We start from the raw sequence: 21,696 nt of genomic DNA, 5'->3' as shown, positions 1-21,696 counted from the left end.
ATACAGGTTCTATATCACATAAAACTCATACATCATTAATGTTACAGTATACTGTGACATAGGAGTACTGTGACATGAAATAATCTTCAAATGAAGAGTATACTGCAACTCTTAGAATCTTCCACTGTTTGATTTGAAATCTGGTGTGAAAAATGAGATGATTAATGATGTCCACATTGCAAAATAATGTTTGAAATAGCATTTCCTAACATATTAAATCAGACTAAATTGTCCCATTGATAAATAGCAGCACTTGTTAGACCCACCATCCATTTAAGAATTTTGCCTTTCAGAATGCTGTAATATATTCAAACATTTTGAAAGTCATTTGGCATAATGGCAGCATTTCCTTAACCCATGCTAGATTATAATGGGCAGTCTGGTTATCTAAGGAGATAAATTAGAAAGAAATAGCAGATTTACTTTGTTAAGAAAAACATAATGCATTGTTCAAATGGTGTCCACCTGTGGCTAGACTATAGATTAAGACACAATCAAGAGAATGGTCAGTCTTCAACCTTGACAGTCCACAAAATATTGTATGAGGCAGTAGTTCTGAAGGGGTTCATGTTCGTGTTACATGGGATTCACCCATTCTACTGACATCACACAGAGTCTATGGGCGGACAAAGGTGTTCTGCTGTAGCTTTTCGAAATAGCGCTGTACTACCTCATTAAGGTCCTAATACGTACACCTGACCAAATGTAGTTGAACTTAACATTATTCAATGAACCTTCTTGTTATCTGGATGCTGCTTCAGTAGATATTTTACAGTAATGTATCCTCTACCACTAGATAGATGCTCAACAAAGCAAAGACAACAGAGGATTGATGGTAGCAAACTACCTCTAACAACTCTTCCTCTCTTTTAGAAGTGGAAAGTATCAGTGAAGATTGGGGACAATATTTCATCTTCACTAACACTCAACACTGGAGCCCCCTAGGGGTGCGTACTCAGCCCCCTACTGTACTCACTGTATACCCATGACTGTGTCGCCAAATACCAGACTAATGCCATTTACAAGTTCGCTGATGACACCACCATACTGGGTCAAATCTCCGATGGCAACGAAATAGACCACAGACGGGAGGTGGAATACCTGGAAAGATGGTGCACTGAGAACAACCAAGTTCTCAATGCCGGCAAAACCAAGGAAGTCATTATCAACTTTTGGCGGGATGTTACTCATGCCCTCTATACATTAACAGCACAGAGGTGGAGCGTGTGGAGAGTGTCAACTCCTGGGAGTGGTCATCTACAACAAGCTTTCTTGGACTCTTTATGTGGACTGGTTACAAAGGCCCAACAAAAGTCTCTTCTTCCTCAGGCAGCTGAGGAAATTTGGCATGACTGTGAATACCCTTGCCAACTTTTATAGGTACGCCATCTAGAGCATTCTGTCTGGGTGTATCACTACCTGGTATGGCAACTGCACCATTCAAGATCGGAGATGGTTACAGAGAGTGGTGAACTTGGCCCGAACAATCACAAAGGCCAATCTCCCATCTACAGAATGCATCTACCAGGCCCGCTGTCAATGAAAGGCTGCCAGCATTCTTAAAGTTCCATCCCACCCTGGCAATGTTTTTCTACAACCTCTACCATCAGGGAGAAGGTACAGAAGCCTGAACACAGCACCAGCCGGTTTCATAACAGTTTCTAACCTACTGTTGTTAGAATACTGAATATACTCTTAACAAGTTACATTCGCTTGTACCTGTGTTTTTTGTTTTTGCTGCTGTTTACCTATTATTTACTTATCTATGCTACTTAACTCTGTGATCTGCCTGTATTGCTCGCAAGACAAAGCTTTTCAGTCTGCCTCGGTATATATGACAATAAATTCAATTCAAAAAGTAGAGTCACCTGGGAAAATAGCACACACAGTGATCAACTTGGTGAACTGAACCGCTTCATTTTCCTGTTTTTGCCACAAGATGCTAGATAGAAAATAGGCTTAAACCTCATCAGAATAACTGGAACCACTCAGTGGTTAGCCTACTTTTGATTGTTTTCGCCAGAGACCACATGTGGTAAGACTACTCTTAATTATTACCCATAGGAAAATTAAACCCAGCAGCTGTGTCAGTGGAAATGTTGTCAACATAAATGTTTTAGCATCAGGTCTGATCACAAAGCGTCTATTTAATTTTTCCAACATACTGCCAGGATAAAATTATTGTAATTTGAAAAGGATCTAAGTCATTACCCCAAAACTTGAGCGACGAGCTGAAGTGTTCTCTTGAGGCACCATACTTGGGAACAGTCTCAGGACTGAAAGCTTCCATCACAAATACCAGTGAAAATGATTGGTCAAATGGCCAGTCAATGTTGGTTCAGAATGCTGCAAATATTCTACTAAAAAGTTGATATTTCCGTCCAGGTTAGATTATTCTGCCAAATGGTTCTGCATGTTTCTGAGCCAACTCTGCTCAGGCAATCCACTTAAAGTCACTAAGAAACCACGTTTTTCCAACTAGGCTTTGATTTATAGCTGGCACTATATGCCTTTTCTTTCCATAGAACTCATATGTTTATACCAAACAGTCAGTTGTTTTCAAGTCCTTCCATATTTTGGGATTCCCTTGTGCTGGGGTAAGATATTAATAACACATTTATTGAAATGGAATATTGGCATGGGAAGAGAGTTTTTTTTAAATAAAGGATATATCAACTTGCATGAAGCAGATGAATACTCAATAGTGTTCAGTCAGCTAGAATATTGCTTGAGTGAGTAGTTTCAGCATTGGAGTGCTAAAGGACGGTCAAACTAAAATTTAGAAATCACTGCACAAAAGGTCAACCATTTAGTGATTGTGCTGGTCCTCCATTAGGGCAATTTACCCACAGTGTCACTATTCTGCCTGTTCCCCAAAGCCGTGCACATTCTTCCTTTCAGGTAACAGTTCAACTGAGGTGAAAGTCTCTACTCAACCTTCCTCCACCACGCTCTCAGGTGCAGCATTCCAGACCCGAAGCAGTCACTACAGAAAAATAAATAGACTCTCCTCATGTAGCCATTGCTTTTTTTGCTAATTACCTTAATCTGCACCCTCTTCTCCATTTTTCTAACAATGGGAACAGTTTCTCCCTGTCTATTCCATGTAACAATGGGAACAGTTTCTCCCTATCTACTCCACGTAAACCTCTCATTATTTTGAGTACCTCGATCAAATCTCCTCTTAACCTTCAATTCTCTAGTCTGTCTTTGTGATTGTTTTCAGGGATAAGGAATTTCATTCTCTGAATCTTTTTGTTCTAATGCCTTCACATTTTTCCTAAACGTGTGGCACCCAGAACCAGATATAAAATCCCCAATGTGAGGTCAAACCAGTGTCCTTTAAAAGTTTAATACAAATACTTTCTCTTGTCCTCTATGCCCCTATTTATATAACATAAGATATCATCTGCTTAATAAACATGTTCACAATCTAACCCATCACTACAATGTTTTACACACGTGTATACCCAGGTCCCTCTGCTTCTGCATCCCATTTAGATTTATATTCCTGATTTTTAAGCCATCAGCCATGCATTCTTCCAAGCAACATATCACACTTCTGATTCCTGATGAAGGGCTTATGCTTGAAACATCGATTCTCCTGCTCCTGGGATGATGCCTGACCAGCTCTTCCAGCACCACACTTTTCGACTCTGATCTTCAGCATCTGCAGTGCTCACTTTCTCCCGGCATTAAATTTAACCTGACACTTATCTGCCCACTCCACCAACCTGTTTGTGTTCTTTTGAAGTTCTACACTATCATGCTCACAGTTCACAATGATTCTAAATTTTGGATCATCTAGAAATGTTCAAGTTGTGACCTGTACATTAAGGTTGAGCTGGTCGCCTGACCTAATTTACATGTCCCCTCTTCTCCACTTAAAACACAACTAGTGGAGAGTCCCAAAATCTAACCCTTTGTGTCAGTAACCTGTACCTATATAAACATATTTTAGTTGTTTTAGTTTCTGAACAAGAGAAATAAATGCTGGGAATATATTGGCAGAGTATTTTCTAAGTGGTCAAGGAGGCTTTAAACTAAAGTAGCAGTGGGATGGGAACCTATGCAAGGAGTCAGAAGAACGGGAATCAAGGACAAGAATAGAAGACAGAAAGGGAAATAAGAGAAGTGATAGGCAGAGAACTCATGGTTCAGGATCAAACAGGGACAAAGTAAAAAATAATGGGAATCAGACAAGTAATTTCAAAAAGACAAGCCTTATGTCTTTGTGCCTTAATCACACAGCATTTGAAATAAAGTGGATGAATGAATTGTGCAAATGGTGAAAACAGTTATGATATGATCAGGATCTCAGAGATATGGCTGCAAGGTGACCAAGGATGGGAACTGATCCATACACAGGTATTCAGTATTTAGGACAGATAGAAAGGAAAAGATGGTAGAGTTGCATTACTGGTTAAAGAGGAAATTAACTCAATAGTGAAGAAGGCTATTAACTCTGATGATGTAGGATATGTACGAGTAGAGCTGGGAAATGTCAAAGGGCAAAACAAAACATTAGTGGACTTTGTTTATAGACTCCAAAACTGTAGGGGTAATTTTGGGAATGCCAGCATATAGAAAATTAATAGGTACCCATAATAAAGGAACATCTGTGTGGGTGACTTTAATCTACATACAAATTGGGCAAATCAAATCAGTAACAGTACTGTAGAGGAGGAATTCCTGGACTGTTTACTCTAGGTTTCATGAAGCAATACTTTGAGGAACCAACTAGAGGATTAATCGTTCAGCAATTAAAAAACAGTGGCAGGTTCAGTGAGAATCAGCAAGGATTTACAAAAGGAAAATCATGCTCAATAAATCCACTGAAATTCTTCAAGGATGGAACTATTAGGGTTGATGAAAGGAAGCCAGTAGGTGTGGTTTATCTGGACTTTCAGAAGACTTTTGACAAAGTCCCTGTAGTGTAAAATTATAGCACATGTGAATTGGGATAGTGTATTGGGATGGGTAGAAAACTGGTTGACAGATAGGAAACGAAGAATAGGAATAAATTGTTTTTTTTCTGAATGGCAGACAATGACTAGTGGTGTACTGCAGGGATCAGTGCTAGGATTCCAGTTATTCACTATATATTAATGATGTGAATGTTAGAATATAGCTGTAATATATCCAAATCTGAGCATCACACATGAGGCATGGGAAAGTGAGCTAGGAAGAGGATACAAAGATGCTTCAGTGTGAATTGAACAAGCTGAGTGGGCAAATGCATAACAGTTGCAGAACAACATGGGTAACTGAGAGGTTATCCATTTTGGGAACAAAACAAGAAAGTAGATTATCTGAACAGCTATAAACTGACAGGAAAGTGCAATGTAACCTGGATATCCTGGTGCACTTTTGCTGAAGGTAAGCATGCAGGTGCAGTAGGTGGTTAAAAAAAAGGAAAACAGTACATTGGCCTTCAGAATGAGGGGATTTGAGTACAGGAGCAGGGATGTCTTGCTGCAGTCATACAAGGCCTACAAGAGACCACACCTAGAGTACCATGTGCAGTTTTGATCTACTTTTCTGAAGAAGGATGTTCTCACTAGCGGGAGTGCAACAAAGGTTTACCAGACTAATTCCTGGGATGGCAGGACTGATGTATGAAGTTCAATCAGTTAGTGTTGTTTTTGCTGCAGTTTGATTAGATTAGATTGGATTCCCCACATTTTGGAAGCAGGCCCTTCTGACTGACCCTCTGAAGAGTAACCCACTCAGAACCATTCCCCTGCCCTATATTTACCCCTGACTAATGCACCTAACATTATGGGCAATTTAGCATGGTCAATCCACCTGATCTGCACATCTTTGGATCATGGGAGGAAACCACGCAGACTCAGGGAGAATGTGCAAACTCCACACAGACAGTTACCCGAGGTGGGAATCAATCCTAGATCCCTGGCACTGTGAGGCAGCAGTGCTAACCACTGAGCCACCGTGCCGCCCGTAGTTCACAATAATGAGTGTGATGGTGGAGGGAAATCTCATATTAAGTATAAAATTCAAGCAGGACTAGACAGTGAATGCAAGAAGAATATTCGTGATGGTAGGGGAGTCCAGAACCAGGGGTTACAGCCTAAGAGCACAGGGTGAACCATTTAAGACTGAGATGGAGAGAAATTTCTTCACTCAGAGAGGAGTGAGCAAGTGGAATTTGTTACTACAGAAAACAGTCAATGACCGAAATATTGTATTATTTCAAGAAGGAGTTAGATATAGCTAAAGGGATCAAAGGAAATGGGGGGAAAAGCAAGAACAGGAGTTGGATAAATTGGCCATGATCAAAACAAATGGTGCAGCAGGCTGAAAGGCCTACTCTTGTTCCTATTTTCTACTTTTCTATAAGAAACTTAGTCTGGTATCAGATGACGGTCTATTCGTGGGAAGTAACACACCATATGTGACTCTATTAAATTTAATGTAAAGCTCAATGGAAATGGCAGTGTTGTTACCCCAGGATGTAGATTACTGTATCCCAAAAATGAATAACTTAAATATGAATGCAATTCGCCGTTAATCGTTCATAATATTTATATGGAAATCAAATGTCACAACATTCATGATTAATTTATTTAAAATGTTATGAATCTGAGGGGAAAAACCTGCACATAGAATGTTTTGCTAATGATATTGAGATCTTTCATAAATATAATAGAATAATGAACCAAATATGTAAATAGCTTATATCTGTGCAACTGTTAGTGATCCTTGTGAAGTTTTAGACTTTGACCCCTCCCATGCCCTGCTTCCAATAGAGAGCTTCTTTCCAGTCCTTTGTCTAATCTGTACTGTAGCTGATCACAAGGAAGCGTATGAAGTAACTGTCAACTCTTCACAGTTTTATTGGAGCCAGGCATATGGAAAAATGCAAATCTGATAGTTCATTAGAGTGAACACGTCCATTATTACATTTCCACATCCTGCACAGAAAAGAAGTCAATAGGTAGCAGCAGCATATACTGAAGCCAAAAATTTTAATCAATCTGTATTTATCCTTTCATGGTCCTGCTCAGAATTTCTTGCAAACATGTAAAACAAATTTATACTAAATTAAGCTCTGCAACAACATTAAGGTAAGGATCTGACTAAATTTGAGTTAAGGCTCAGTTATCAGAATTGTAGCCTTCTATTCATCCTGAACAACAAACCCAACATACCAGCTGGTCTGTTCTTGTTTTTGTATGAAAATGATTCTTTCATTTACTTCATCAAAAGAAATTTGATATAGATGGACAGTATATATTTGTATTTCCTGCTCATGACTGGATTTAGCTAGGAAGCTCTGGTTGGAAACACAGTATTATCACAGTATGTACCTCCTGCTATTGTGACATCACCTTTTGGTCCAACTAACCTGAAACTGTGGTCCTTTTGTGGTGTTGCAATTGTGGAGGAAGTATTAATTGTGTGAGGGTTGCTAATGGAATGCTAACCTATTCTTTCAGCTCCTGTATGATTAATTCTGCCTGGGTATATCTGCAAAGCAATCCAGTCTGTCCAATCACTGTGTATAAGGAATTGCAAGGAGTGCATACCTAATTCCCTAGGAGTTATTGCTGCAGTATCCAGGACATGAATCTTTAATACCTGAAGGCGCCAAGAAAATCAGGGAGGGATGGTAATCATATTTCCTGACTGATTCTACTTAAAATTATGCAGTCTGTTCGTGTGGGAAAGAATTGACCATTTATTAACTATGGTGCATGTGATTTTGCGTTCCAACTAGGGACTGAAATTTAGCATGTCAAAGCACACAGCTTGGCCCCTATTCAAGTAAAAAACAACTTTGCAACCATCATCCCAGTTCAATCTTTGATAGCATGAAGCCTTGATAAAGTTTTAAGGATGTGAGAATGCAGGAACTGGTATTTCAATATTTAAATTCTGTTCTAAGGAGATGAAAATCTAAAGGCTAACTGGGCTGGCCAACTGAGTGTGCTTCTGTAAAACAATTTTAAACCTTTGCAGGTTTGTAGACACACATTTATTGTCAGACATCCTGTGGCAGAAAATATAGTGGTAATCTTGCAAGGATCTATTCTGCCATGAAACCTTGTGAGGAGGGAGTACAGTCTCTGAATTACATGTTTCGTGCAAGTTCATTGCCGCACAAGGATACCCCTCAGAAGTAAACAAAAAGAATAAGGAAACCCTGTGTTTTTCAAATTTTACCAGAATCCTTCAACATACTAAATAGGCTTCCTGCACTTCAATCATCATTTTTTGAGCCTGGCTATTGCATATGTGAACCATGTTCAGATGACCTGATCTTGGAAACAGAGACAACGTGAGCTCCTCCCCCAACACTACTTGGGTACGATGCATCAAGAGCTGTAGCCGTCTCATTACTACAATGACAGGATGACATTACCCAGGTCCCATAATAAGCACAATAATTCCTTCCACACATGAGGATTCACATGATGCACATATATACTTCCTCCACTTTTTAAACCTTTCCTGGACTGTGAGCTCATGGTAAGGCCAGTATTTAATAACTTTGTGTACTAGGTTTTCCAAATTACATCTGCTGACTACATTGCTTTCATTTTCCAATATATTGTCCTACTTTATATTCCCCGTAGCATTAAAGATATTTTGGTCTCTCTTGAAGATCAGCAGTGCCACAAGGTTTTTCAAATTAAATCAATATTATACCTATGTTGCTCCTGAGACCAAGTAGGTAAGGTTCAGTAGAACCCAGGACGACATCAGTGCAGACTAAGATTTATTTGACTGGATTGGTTCTGTTTTTGTCTAGGTACCAAGGGCAACATCAGTTTGTACTCTTGCAATTTGGACTAGGAAGGAACAGAGTTTGGTTTATTTTGGAACCTTACGGATTAGCATTTTTCAAATCAGAATTAAAGTCGGTTTCAAAGGAGGGTTTGTGAAATTAACATTAAAATTGAAGAGATTTACAAGTGTCAAACACTGTAGATTAAAATTGACAAAACAACTTTGTCTTGTTCATTTCAAAATCCAAAAACGGAGTCTGCTTTAATGGAACAAAGTGCATACATAGAATAGAATCACAGAGTCACAGAATTCCTACACTGTGGAAACAGGCCATTCGGCCTATTGAGTCTGCACCAACACTCTGAGGAACACCCCACCCAGATCTACCCCATTACTCTATTTCCGTAAACCTGCACTTCCTATGGCTAACCCACCTAACCTATACATCCCTGGACACTACAGGAAGTTTTTTGAAGAAGTAACAAAGGATTGATGAGGACAGAGCGGTAGATGTGATCTATATGGACTTCATTGAAGCATTCAACAAAGTTCCCCACGGGACACTGGTTAGCAAGTTTAGAGCTCACGGAATACAGGGAGAACTAGCCATTTGGATACAGAACTGGCTTAAAGATAGAAGACAGAGGGTGGTGGTGGAGGGTTGTTCTTCAGACTGGAGGCCTGTGACCAGTGGAGTGCCACAAGGATCGGTGCTGCATCCTCTACTTTTTGTCATTTACATAAATGATTTGGATGTGAGCATAAGGGGTATAGCTAGTAAGTTTGCAAATGACGCCAGAATTGGAGGTGCACTGGACAGCGAAGAAGGTTATCTCAGATTACAACAGGATCTTGACCAGATGGGCCAATGGGCTGAGAAGTGGCAGATAGAGTTTAATTCAGATAAATGCGAGGTACTGTATTTTGGGAAAGCAAATCTTAGCAGGACTTATATGCTTAATGGTACGGTCCTAGGGAGTGTTGCTGAACAAAGAGATCTTGGAGTGCAGGTTCATAGCTCCTTGTAAGTGGAGTCACAGGTAGATAGGATAGTGAAGAAGGCGTTTGGTATGCTTTCCTTTATTGGTCAGAGTTGGAAATGTGTCTCCAGCATCTGCAGACCTCATTTTTTACTTTATTGGTCAGAGTACTGAGTACAGGAGTTGTGAGGTCATGTTGCAGCTGTACAGGACATTGGTTAGGCCATTGTTGGAATATTGCGTGAGATTCTGGTCTCCTTCCTATTGGAAAGATGTTGTGAAACTTAGAAGGGTTCAGAAAAGATTTACAAGGATGTTGCCAGGGTTGGAAGATTTGAGCTATAGGGAAAGGCTGAACATGCTGAGGGGAGATTGGAGATGAGGGGTGACGTTATAGAGGTTTACAAAATTATGAGAGGCATGGATAGGGTAAGTAGGCAAAGTCTTTTCCCTAGGGTGGGGGAGTCCAGAACTAGAGGGCATAGGTTTAGGGTGAGAGGGGAAAGATATAAAAGAGACATAAGGGACAACTTTTTCAAGCAGAGGGTCGTACGTGTATGGAATGAGATGCCAGAGGAAGTGGTGGAGGGGAGTACAATTGCAACATTTAAGAGGCATTTGGATGGGTGTATGAATAGGAAGGATTTGGAGGGATATGAGCTGGATGCTGGCAGGTGGGACTAGATTGGGGTGGGATATCTAGTCAGCATGGATGAGTTGGACCGAATGGTCTGCTTCCATGCTGTACATCTCCGTGACTCTATGGACTATGAGGGAAACCAGAGTACCTAGAGAAAATCCAAGCAGATATAACAGTGAAATAGTGCTCTCACATGTAAAAGAAATGATGGAGCAAATCTGATCAGTGTGGGATAACTATCCTGGCAATTATGCTCCTCAAGAATTAAACAATTTCTTTAGCTGGCCTCTGTGCCCAGAAAAAAATCAGAAAAGGTGATGGAGGAGAATGGGTACTCCTCATATTTTCCAGACAAAAGGGGTAGCCATGGGCCCCCATATGGGCCCCAGCTATGCCTGTCTCTTTGTCGGCTACACAGAATAGTCCATCTTCCATAGTTACAAGAACACCACTCCCGTCCCCCACCTTTCCCTCCGCTACACCGATGACTGCATCAACACTACTTCGTGCTCCCACAAGGAGGTTGAGCAGTTCATCAATTTTACCAACACATTCCACCCGACGTTAAATTCACCTGGACCATCTCGGACACCTCCCTCCCCTTCTTAGATCTCTCCTAGTCCATCAACGATGACTGACTCAACACTGACCTATTTTACAAACCCACTGACTCCCACTGCTACTTGGATTACACCTCCTCCCACCCTACCTCCTGCAAAAATGCTATCCCATATTCCCAATTTCTCCGCCCCCACCATATCTGCTCCCAGGAGGACCAGCTCCATCACAGAACACACCAGATGGCCTCCTCTTTAAAGACTGTAATTTCCCCTCTCATGTGGTTGAAGATGCCCTCCAGCGCATCTCATCTACTTCCTGCCACTCCGCCCCTGAATCCCACCCCTCCAACTGCAACAAAGACAGAACCTCCCACTCCTCACCTTCCACTCCACCAACCTCCGCATAAACCACATCATCTGCTACAAATGGACCCCACCATCAGGGATATATTTCCCTCTCCACCCCTATGCATTTTCTGCAAAGACCATTTCGTCCTTGACTACCTGGTTAGGTTCACGCCTCCCCAACAACCCACCCTCCCCTCCTGGCACCTTTCCCTGCCACTGCAGGAATTGCAAGACCTGTGCCCACAGCTCCCCCCTCACCTTCATCCAAGGCCCCAAGAGAGCATTCCACATCCATTTAAGCTTCACCTGCACATCCACCAATGTCATTTATTGTATCCGTTGCTCCTGATGTGGTCTCCTTTACACTGGGGAGACTGGACACATTCTCGCACAGCACTTCAGGGAACATCTCCAGGACACCCGCACCAACCAACCCCACCACCCTCGGCCGAATGTTTCAACTCGTCCTCCCAATCTGCCAAGGACATGCAGGTCCTGGGCCTCCTCCATTGCCACTCCCTCACCACCCGACACCTGTAGGAAGAACACCTCATCTTCCACTTCGGAACCCTTCACCACCATCGCATCAATGTGGACTTCATTTCCCCTCTCCCCACCTTACCCCAATTCCAACCTTCCAGCTCAGCACCATCATCATGACCTGTCCCACCTGTCAAGCTTCCTCCCCACCTATCCGCTCCACCCTCCTCTCTGACCTATCACCTTCTCCTTCCTACATCCACCTATTGCACTCTTAGCTACCTTCTCCTCAGCCCCATCCCTCCCATTTATCTCTCCACCTCAGAGGCTTCCAGCCTCATTCCTGATGAAGGGCTTTTGCCCAAAACATCGATTTTCCTGCTCCTCGGATGCTGCCTGACCTGCTGTGCATTTCCAGCACCACTCTAATCTTGGCTCTAATCTCCAGCATCTGCAGTCCTCACTTTCACTTCCCCTCATATCTAGGTATGTCAAGTGGTATCTGTAACTCCAAACAGAAGTGCTCAGTGGCAGTTCAGTTTCAAATAAGTCTCAGTGAACATCTGAAATAATTTGCTTCAGCAAAACTATATGATGTTCTGAGAACACTTCATAGCCTATGCTAACTAAACTAAAGAGGAGTAATGACATATGTTATGGAGAAGGATTACAGAGGACTGGACTGTAGAAAGCTGACAACCTGACTGTGGAGCAATGCAATGGGACTTTTTAAAGGTGCTTAGGGAAGCACTGAGAAAAAAGCAGGCACTATTAAACTTTGGGAGATGGTGACTTTTTAGATTAGATTACCTACAGTATGGAAACAGGCCCTTCAGCCCAAGTCCACACCAATCCTCTAAAGAGTAACCCACCCCGACCCATTCCCCTGAAACTATGAACAATTTAGCACAGCCAATTCATCTGACCTCCACATCTTTGGATTGTGGGACGAGCACCCAGAGGAAACCTACACAGACAGTAGGAAAAGCTTTCAGAAATGCTGGATTGAATGTTAGTCTGACTGATGTGTCCCATGTATTATTTTTCCAACAGCTAATTTTAATTTAAGTGCATGATGAAAGTCTGATGAAAAGTTAAAAAAATACAAGGGTAGAAATTATGTTGACCCAAAGCTAACCCTGTTATTAAAAGCTTTGCAAATGTCAAAACTGGCAGCTTTATAGATGACTGTTGGGTTCAATCTATGAAATGTGGTCATTAAGGCTGAGCGCTTGATCAGCTCCTCCCAGTGACACAGAGCAAACAGTGGTTGGGACAGTGTGGTTCCACAATCTTTTTTCTGTCCATTTAAAGAGACAAAATTGAAAGAGGGTAGGGGGAGAAAAAAGGTTTGTGAACCAACGATTTGCCCACTACTAGTTTCTATGTGCATTAGGACTCCCAGATGAAGTTTGTTCTTATATATGCACCTCACAATGGGATAGGTAGTTATCCTTCTAATTGTTGTAGAACTAGGAAGCACTTTATCACCAGGAACTAATTGCCTTGACTGGAAATGTAAGCAAATCCCTGCTGTAATCTGCAAAGGAGAGGATAAAAACTTTAGGGAATGGTATTCTTCCCATCCAACCCCCAGAAAAAAGCATTTGATGCACCCAAAATTAGTAAGTCACTATTACTCTCAGATAGAATTGTATCATTTGTCGACCTCCATAATGTGCAACCCGTGGAAGTAGAGAGTCATAACTCCTGTCAGTAAAGTTCTGAAGTTACTTAGAATAAGTGGCATTTTAAACATCACATGCCTGAAACTAATCATAAACAGTTCGCAGAACAATTGCCAACTCAGAACGCCAATATTCACACCCTATGCAATGAAAGAAATTAATGGTCTGGAACTTGACTTGAACATTTTCCTATGTAGTTGTTTGTAATGGTTTCAATATAGCAGCACAGCCATGAGATGATAAGTAACAGTATTGAAATGACTGAGTGCAAAAACGTGTAGCAGGACGTGGTATAGACCTGTTACATCAGAGATCTGTCATGCCTTGAAGAAATGACTTACCTATGACACGTTTTATAAAGCATTTTGAGATATTGTCTAACTTGATTGTTCTTGCTCCACACATGGTAATGCAACTAATTCCTTTGTGGAATTTTCATCTTCTTAATGCTCAATGATTTTGGCTGACTGTTTAGCTGTCAGAAAACTGAAAAATCATGCAGCAGATGAGAATTATTCTGAAATCTCTGAGGCAATGTATGGGTGAGCTAAGGCTGGCCTTCAAGACTATCCAAAGATCTGTCCTGAGAAAATATTTTATCAGAATCTCCTCAGTGTGGAAGCAGGCTGTTTGGCCCATTGAATCCATACCCACCTCTAAACCCTGCATTTCCATGGCTAATCTATCTTGCCTGCACATCCCTGTACAGCATGGCCAATCCACCTGAACTGCACATCTTTGGACTGTGGAAGGAAACTGGAGCACCCACAGGCCTGGGAAGAATGTGTATACTCCACACAGACAACTGCCCAATGCTGGAATTGAACTCAGGTCCCTGGCACTGTGAGGCAGCAGTGCTAACCACTGAGTGGCTGTGCTGCCTTTATCAAGATTGCAAGGATATCTTCAATAATGCCAGTTGGTGCACTCAAGTCATTAATATTCTTTCTGCTCTCTAGTGAAATTAGGGTGTCACTAATGTTAAACGGGGGCAAGATGAGTGTGTGCTAGGTAATGACAGGTATAGTTTCATATGAGTGAATGCGTACTATGTCCATATTAGCTTTGCTTCCAGCTCTCAGCATGTTTCATCATTGCCTTCCCCTTTAGCGGCAGGAAAGCCTTACTTCATTGAAGTATTATGCAATACAGAGTAATTACAATCACCCTTAAGACTCTTGCTGTCCTGCATTACAAAATGTTACCACACTTGTTTAGTTGCTAGAAATTCGATTGTCAAATATCTAAAGTGTACTCTAAGAAACATTCTATATCAGATTGGCCTCATTATATTTTACTCTGAAGATACTAAATACTGAACTGCGACTGATCACCAGTCAGTCATCTTCCTGTCTCCTTCTGAGCCATGTGGGTTAGTGCAATGGATTACCACATGATAATCATGCTATAAAAACCTTATGTTGGAAAAAGGACTGACATCACAAATGATCTCAATGTCAGTTCTACTTAAAGTTGACAAGAGTGCCAAAAGATTTTTATATGCAATATTTTCTAAGAACTGTTCCTTCCAATCGTGCATTCTTACAAGTTTGTAGAACAGCTACTTGTTCCTCTTTTTCTTTGTCCCCTGTGTTGAAAGGGTAGTGAATTACGCAGTTCTATTCGATTCGATACAAGTAATCTCCTTGATGTAATGAGTGAGCTACTACTTTATATATGCGTCAAAATTCCTTAGTGTTCCTTGAAAAGAAACAAATGCAGGGCAGTAGTGAGCTTGACCGCTGCAGACAAAGCTGTTTCCCTCATGTGGATAGAAGTTTGGTCTTCAATCAGCAGTTGACAACCCCTATTATTTTCAATTAAAATGCATATACTGATAAGGCACTAACAGCCATAAAACTTTAGCTAAGACTAGTCTGTACACTCTGTTGATGCTTTGTGTATGTATGTAAAGGACATTTTTCATATTGTCTCAATAAAAGAGTCTAAAATCTAACATTTATCACAATTATATTCCCCTTTTGTTAAAAATAAACATACAACATGGATAACAGGAGCACTTGGGTATTCAGCCCTTTGAGCCTGCTCCAACATTCATTACGATCATGGCTTATCATCAAACTCAATAGCCTTCCTCTGCTGATCCCCCTGTCCTTTGACTCTGTTAGCCCTAAGTGCTACATCGAGCTAACTAATTATATCCTTCTTGAAATCATACAATGTTTAAGCCTCGACTGCTTTCTATGGTAGTGAATTCCACAGGTTCACTCCTCTCCAGAAGAAATTTCTCCTCATCTTGGTCCTAAATGGTTTAGAGCTGAAAATGTGTTGCTGGAAAAGTGCAGCAGGTCAGGCAGCATCCAAGGAGCAAGAGAATGCTGAAGAAGGGCTCATGTCCGAAACATCAATTCTCCTGCTCCTTGGTTGCTGCGTGACCTGCTGCGCTTTTCCAGCAACACATTTTCAGCTCTGATCTCCAGCATCTGCAGTCCTCACTTTCTCCTAAATGGTTTACCCTATATCCTTAGACATCCTCCCCGACACCACACCCACCCCCCCACCCCCATCATCAGGAACATCCTCCTGCATATACCTTGTCTAGCCCTGTTAGAACTTGATAGATTTTCATGAGATTCAAGTAAAAAGTGAGGTCTATAGATGCTGGAGATCACAGTTGAAAATGTGTTGCTGGTTAAAGCACAGCAGGTTAGGCAGCATCCAAGGAACAGGAAATTCGACGTTTCGGGCCAGAGCCCTTCATCAGGAATCAGGATTCCTGATGAAGGGCTCTGGCCCGAAACGTCGAATTTCCTGTTCCTTGGATGCTGCCTAACCTGCTGTGCTTTAACCAGCAACACATTTTCAACTTTCATGAGATTCACCCCACATTCTTCTGAACCCTCGTACACCAATTCAACCTCTCTTCATATTGTCAGTCCTTCCATCCAGTCTGGTAAACCTTTGCTGCACTCCCTCTATAACAAGGATTTTCTCATTTGAAAATCCCTAGACAAAACAATAACCTGATCAAAACTAAGTAACAATAATAGCAAAATACCTCACTGACCTTCCAAAGTGAGGTGCAGTCAAAGTTATAGTTTGGTAGCAGCAAACAAACATGGGATGGATACTGCCTCAAAGCAGTATTCATCCCATGATTACTTTCTGCAACTCCTGCTATGACTTATAATTTGTTAGAGATGATTTTGGACAGGTTTGAGGCCAACCTTGGTGTAGATGAGTTAGAAGGATTAGACACATGTCCTTGACTGCATTTACATGTGACAGATTATTACAATGATCTTTTTTCGGGGGTGGGGGGAGTTTTGCTACAATCAGCCTGAAACAAATAATTAATGAAAGCAGAAACCAGTCCATTAGATTTAACACTTTCTTTTGGTACAGAAACCATGTACAAACTTTTTCACAGCGGTGAGCATTAGGATCTGGAATGCACTGCCAAAGATTGTGATGGAGCCAGTTTCAATCGAGGCTTTCAAGAGGGAACTAGCTTATCTGAAAAGGAAGAATGTGCAAAAAACTACAGGGGAAAGATGAGCAAACACGTTAATTGAATTGTTCAGGCAGCACAGACATGAGCAAGACAACTAGCTTCCTTTTGTGCTGTAACCATTAGCTCAGCTGACTGATCTGTGATGCATAGTGTCAGCCACAGCACGGGTTCAATTCCCATTCCAGCATGAAGGTTCAGCCTTCTTAACCACAACTCTTGTCTGAGGCACAGTGACCTTCAGGTTAAACTTAGTACCTGTCATCTTTCACCAGTAATGAATGAGCAGGCCTATGGTTCACTGGGGCTATGGCAACTTTTCCTTATTCTATGCTTCTGTCCAATTTAAGGCAACAGGCAAACATTTAACAAGTCATTTAGGCTGAGGTGATTTATTTACACGAGTTAATTAGAAAATTAGATCATAAAAGAATGAAGCATGGAAGGAGAATCAAGGCTGTTGACAGATTTTTTTTACAGCTTTGTAGATTGTTCAGACTACAGTGGTCAAAGTTTACACAGATACAGGAAAATAATCATTATTTCCAAGAGCATGTTCTGTGCAGTAACTGCAGATAAATTAGCTTTGAATTATAGCAACATTCCTGCATTTTAAATGGTTTTCTGAATATTTTCTAGACATTACTGTCTTGCAAGTCTCATTAAATTCACAAAAAAGACTTAATATTTGACAACTGGCTTTGTTTTCATTTGCAATGAGTATAAATTTACCATTCCTATGCACCCTGCAGGGAACCACATTTTCCTTGCCCTTTGGTCTCCTTCCTATCAGAAAGATGTGAAACTTGAAAGGGTTCAGAAAAGATTTACAAGGATGTTGCCGAGGTTGGAGGATCTGAGCTACAGGGAATGGTTGAACAGGCTGGGTATGTCTCTATTTTGAACACCTCTAAAATTGTCAGCATTTAACCTTTGATACTTAACAATCTCTCTATAAATAATACTATAGTACATTTTACAAGATTCCATACCTATATTAGAGCATTTCTGACCACGAATGTTGATTTGATAAGTCAGGCATAAAGGATAGTGGATCTTTATCCATTGCATTTTAAATCTGCAATCATGCAATATTTTCCCAAATATCTCTTATATTCTAGGAGATAACAATTTGAGAAATCTTTGATGCAAGTGATGCAGAGAGGTGTGGCATTAATTACATTCTCAAAGTTCAGCAAAATGGACCAGAATATGACACATGCAATGGTGAGGGAATAAAACAACATTTTTCACCTTGTATTTGGTTTAAGGTTTTCCACTGCAGTGTGTGTTTGATTAGTGACAGTAATAAGTTCTTCAGTTTTGTTGTCCATGCTTTGCATTGTTGAAACTACTTCATACTCTGGAAGACAAACATGTAAAGATCTCAGTAGAGAATATGATGCACAGTGACAAATGATATACATATTTCATATCATGCATGAGTAAAATTAACTTCAATTAGATTATCAAAGCCTCCGTGCATTAGTTGCACACTTTCCTACTTCCTGATGTATATTCTATCCTGGGAAGCATAATTCAGTTGCAGGGTAAAATAGTTCAGACCATTTCCGGACGGCAGGCAGGATTGAATAAGTTTTCCTCCACATGAAGAATGGTTAATGTATCAAATGGATATCAGGCTAAACCTGTGGGAAGAAAGGCCTGAAACTCTCACCACGTGAGACAAGTACAGAATTTAGAACAAAATGTAATCTCCTCAGCATTCTGCCCTGTTCTTTTTCAGTCAATGAAATTCCACAGATGAGGAGGAAAGGGAAAAAGAATCTTCCACTCCCCCATCCCTGTCACTCTCTCAATAAAGCTGCATGTCTAGAGGAATTCCTGGGAATTAGGCCTAATTTGTCCTGATAATCACTGAAGGAATTTTTATTTCCCAGCTGACAGCCAGTACGAATTCCAATGAGATCCCAGGTCTCACCCAAAGGTAATGGATCTCTCTCTGATGCACTCTTCCAGGAGTGGCCATTTGTCCTGAGAATACAAACTCCTTCCCAATCTGGAATGTGCTGTCAGACATCAGCAGATGTTTGGCCCACTCTGCTACGCTTCTGCCAATAGCACAGGCCTATCAAAATGTCAGGCTTTAAAGCTCTGAAACTAATTACAACAACCTCAGCCACTGCGAGGGAGGGAATGTAAGATAGTTTGGGATTGATATAAAATGTTATTTGAACAATCCTGGTTCATGTCAATCCAACCTGACCTCTGTTAGTGTCTTATACTTGAAGAGAAGACTGTTTATATGAAAGGACTGGCTTCAAAAACCTGGCATTACATGTAATTTGACAAAAATTGATGATAAAATTTATGGCCATTCAGTAATGAAGTAAATACTCATGCAGGATAGAGTATTAAAGGGCTAATTTGTCTGACCTTTGCTCATGAACAATATCACTTCCCCATGAGTAAAGTTCAGAGAGAAAAAAAGAGGCTGAAAGCCTGGCCTAAGGTTATTTGATAGGCATGTTTCCTGTGTTCCTGGCCTCTTGCACATTTCCTTATCACTTTTGACTAAGCATTCAGTGAAACCTGGTACTATAGCCAACTACAACTATCAGTAATTAGGTAATTTATAGCACAGTTCTACAGGGAGCTAGAAAGTCTCAATCTCAATACCAGTAAGCAAATTTATTTTCCTTTCTGCTCGTTATAGCAGGGGACGGACCTTGCATTGTATGTTACACCTAGACAGTGTTAATGACCCAACAGGAATACGCCTACTCAAAAACAACAGATTTCAAATGCAGTGTTCTTGTTCAGAACTAGGGTAGAAGAGGCTGGGAAAAATCAATCCCTAATATTTTGTTTGTTCTGTTTACACCTGATACTCTTTAGTGAAAGATGGGGTAGTTTCTTAAATGCAATAATGGGAGGACAGGTTCCTCATCACCAGTGTGATCGTGGGGAAAAAAAGTCTATCCACTGTTTACTTAACAAAGCTAACAAAATAACAGAACATATTATCTCAACTGTACTGCAACAATTGTAAACAGTCAAAATATTTATTCTAGACAAAATATTATAAATTATAATGCTATTACCACTAGCGGTGTCATTTTCATTACTCTCCCAGTCTACTATGAGAAAGGTTGGGCAGCCTTCAACAGTCACAAGTGTCAGGTTGGAAGGAGGGTATCGAGGAGGAGCTGTGGCTTTATTATTTGTTATGTTTTCATGAGGAAAATGCTTCAGTGATTCAGTAATGGAGCAGGGCCTGTCTTGCTTTGTCAAATATTTCACGTAAGTACCTTAGAAGGAAAAGAGAAGCAGGATAATCAATCAATCAATAATCTCTATCCAATAGAGTACTGGATAACATAGCTAATGTATGGTTCCTCTTGTTGATTGAACAATTGGTTTGTAACATGCCAGATGTCCTTCCAATTTCACACCTCAAGCACAAAAATAAAATTATTATTAATTGTGTTCTTCAGAGTCCAAAGTAGAACCTAGGTGCTACCTATTCTTGTTGCATGTTTAAAATAATGCTTTCCATTTATGAACACAAAACATATAAAATATAAATGCCATTCAGCTCAATCAAAGGTACAATTTTCTCACCTTGAATTCAGCCCAAAGGATGGATTTGAACAAACATAACATTTCTAAAAACAGAATTATTTGAAAGGTTTCCTTAACTTCCAAGGTTAATTGATGAAAATCACAATATTAATATGATCTTAATGATTTAATTGACAAGGAGTTAATCAACACATAAATGTTTGACCATTCTGCACATACTTACTGCTCTGCACACAAAGCTCTTCTCCATTTCTTTTGTCACTGATTCTCTCTTGATGGGTGATCACCACACAAGTTCAATAGTGTGTTTATGTTTGCTATATTCATCACTGGTAGCATCTTCAGACCTGAGGCATATTTCAGTTGAGCTTTTTTTCCAATGAAAGAAGTTTACTTTTCTCCACGTTATGTTGATGATTGATCTTTCCCAATTCGAGCACCATGTAATGTTTTTGCTTACATTTCAATCAATTTTATACCTTACTGTAACTGTGTAATTTTACAAACCTTTATTCATTGAAATTTTTTTTTAAAAGGTTTTAGGTGAGCCCCTTCATACCGAAACTTCTGCATCACTGTTACATGGTTAAACCCTAATATCCAGGTGGAGTCCAGCTTTGCTTACTCACTTCTGCGGCCCAAGCTACAGTTATGTGCATCTGTTGCATATTCTACTAATATTTCCAATAAAGTATAATAGGATTACTCAACACATTCCTTATTTGCAAAATTTCCTAGGTCTTTGCATCTTGAGATTAAACATGGAGAATTAAGTTTTCATACCTGAGTCCTGTGTCGTAAGTGGTGGTGGCCAATTTGCCACCTTAAAGTGGATTTGATCACCACTGACACTTCGACTGAACCAAAACATTGGTGCCTTGTAATACTTTCAAGGATCCATCAGCAGTTCAAGTTAATATGTCCAATTTGAGGTTTTGAAGTAATCGCATAGATGCACAGCTCTTCAGATTTGTGAAGATTTAGAAACTGACTAATTAGAATACAAGGCATCCTCTTGAGAGTATAACTTCAACCGTTTACAAAATGAATGAAATGAATTATTTATTTACATTAAGGGATCACATTTTAAGTGATGTTTCTTTACTGTAGGGACAAGGTGAATTTTAAAAGTGTTGCTGACCTGATTGTATCTTTGACTAATTGCTGAGTTGATCTTATCCCATCACTAAACTGACAAACCTGCAAGCAAGCAACATTTCAGCACCAT

General features: G+C 40.4%; 1 protein-coding gene across 25 annotated transcripts in view; it reads right to left on the bottom strand.

Moving 5' to 3' along the window:
• Window positions 1-21,696, bottom strand: part of LOC132821115 (target of Nesh-SH3-like) — a 348,093-nt gene that overhangs the window by 19,609 nt on the left and 306,788 nt on the right. For all 25 annotated transcript variants that reach the window (XM_060833661.1, XM_060833668.1, XM_060833670.1 and 22 more), the window contains 2 exons: window positions 19,988-20,194; window positions 18,177-18,285 (listed from right to left, as the gene is read on the bottom strand). In XM_060833661.1, coding sequence (XP_060689644.1) covers window positions 18,177-18,285; window positions 19,988-20,194 — 316 coding nt within the window. The remainder of the gene's footprint in view (window positions 1-18,176; window positions 18,286-19,987; window positions 20,195-21,696) is intronic.

The sequence above is a fragment of the Hemiscyllium ocellatum genome, chromosome 12 (genome assembly GCF_020745735.1).
Source record: "Hemiscyllium ocellatum isolate sHemOce1 chromosome 12, sHemOce1.pat.X.cur, whole genome shotgun sequence".
NCBI lineage: Eukaryota > Metazoa > Chordata > Chondrichthyes > Orectolobiformes > Hemiscylliidae > Hemiscyllium > Hemiscyllium ocellatum.
Note: the sequence above shows the minus strand (reverse complement) of the source record. Positions and strands in the feature narration are given on the sequence as shown.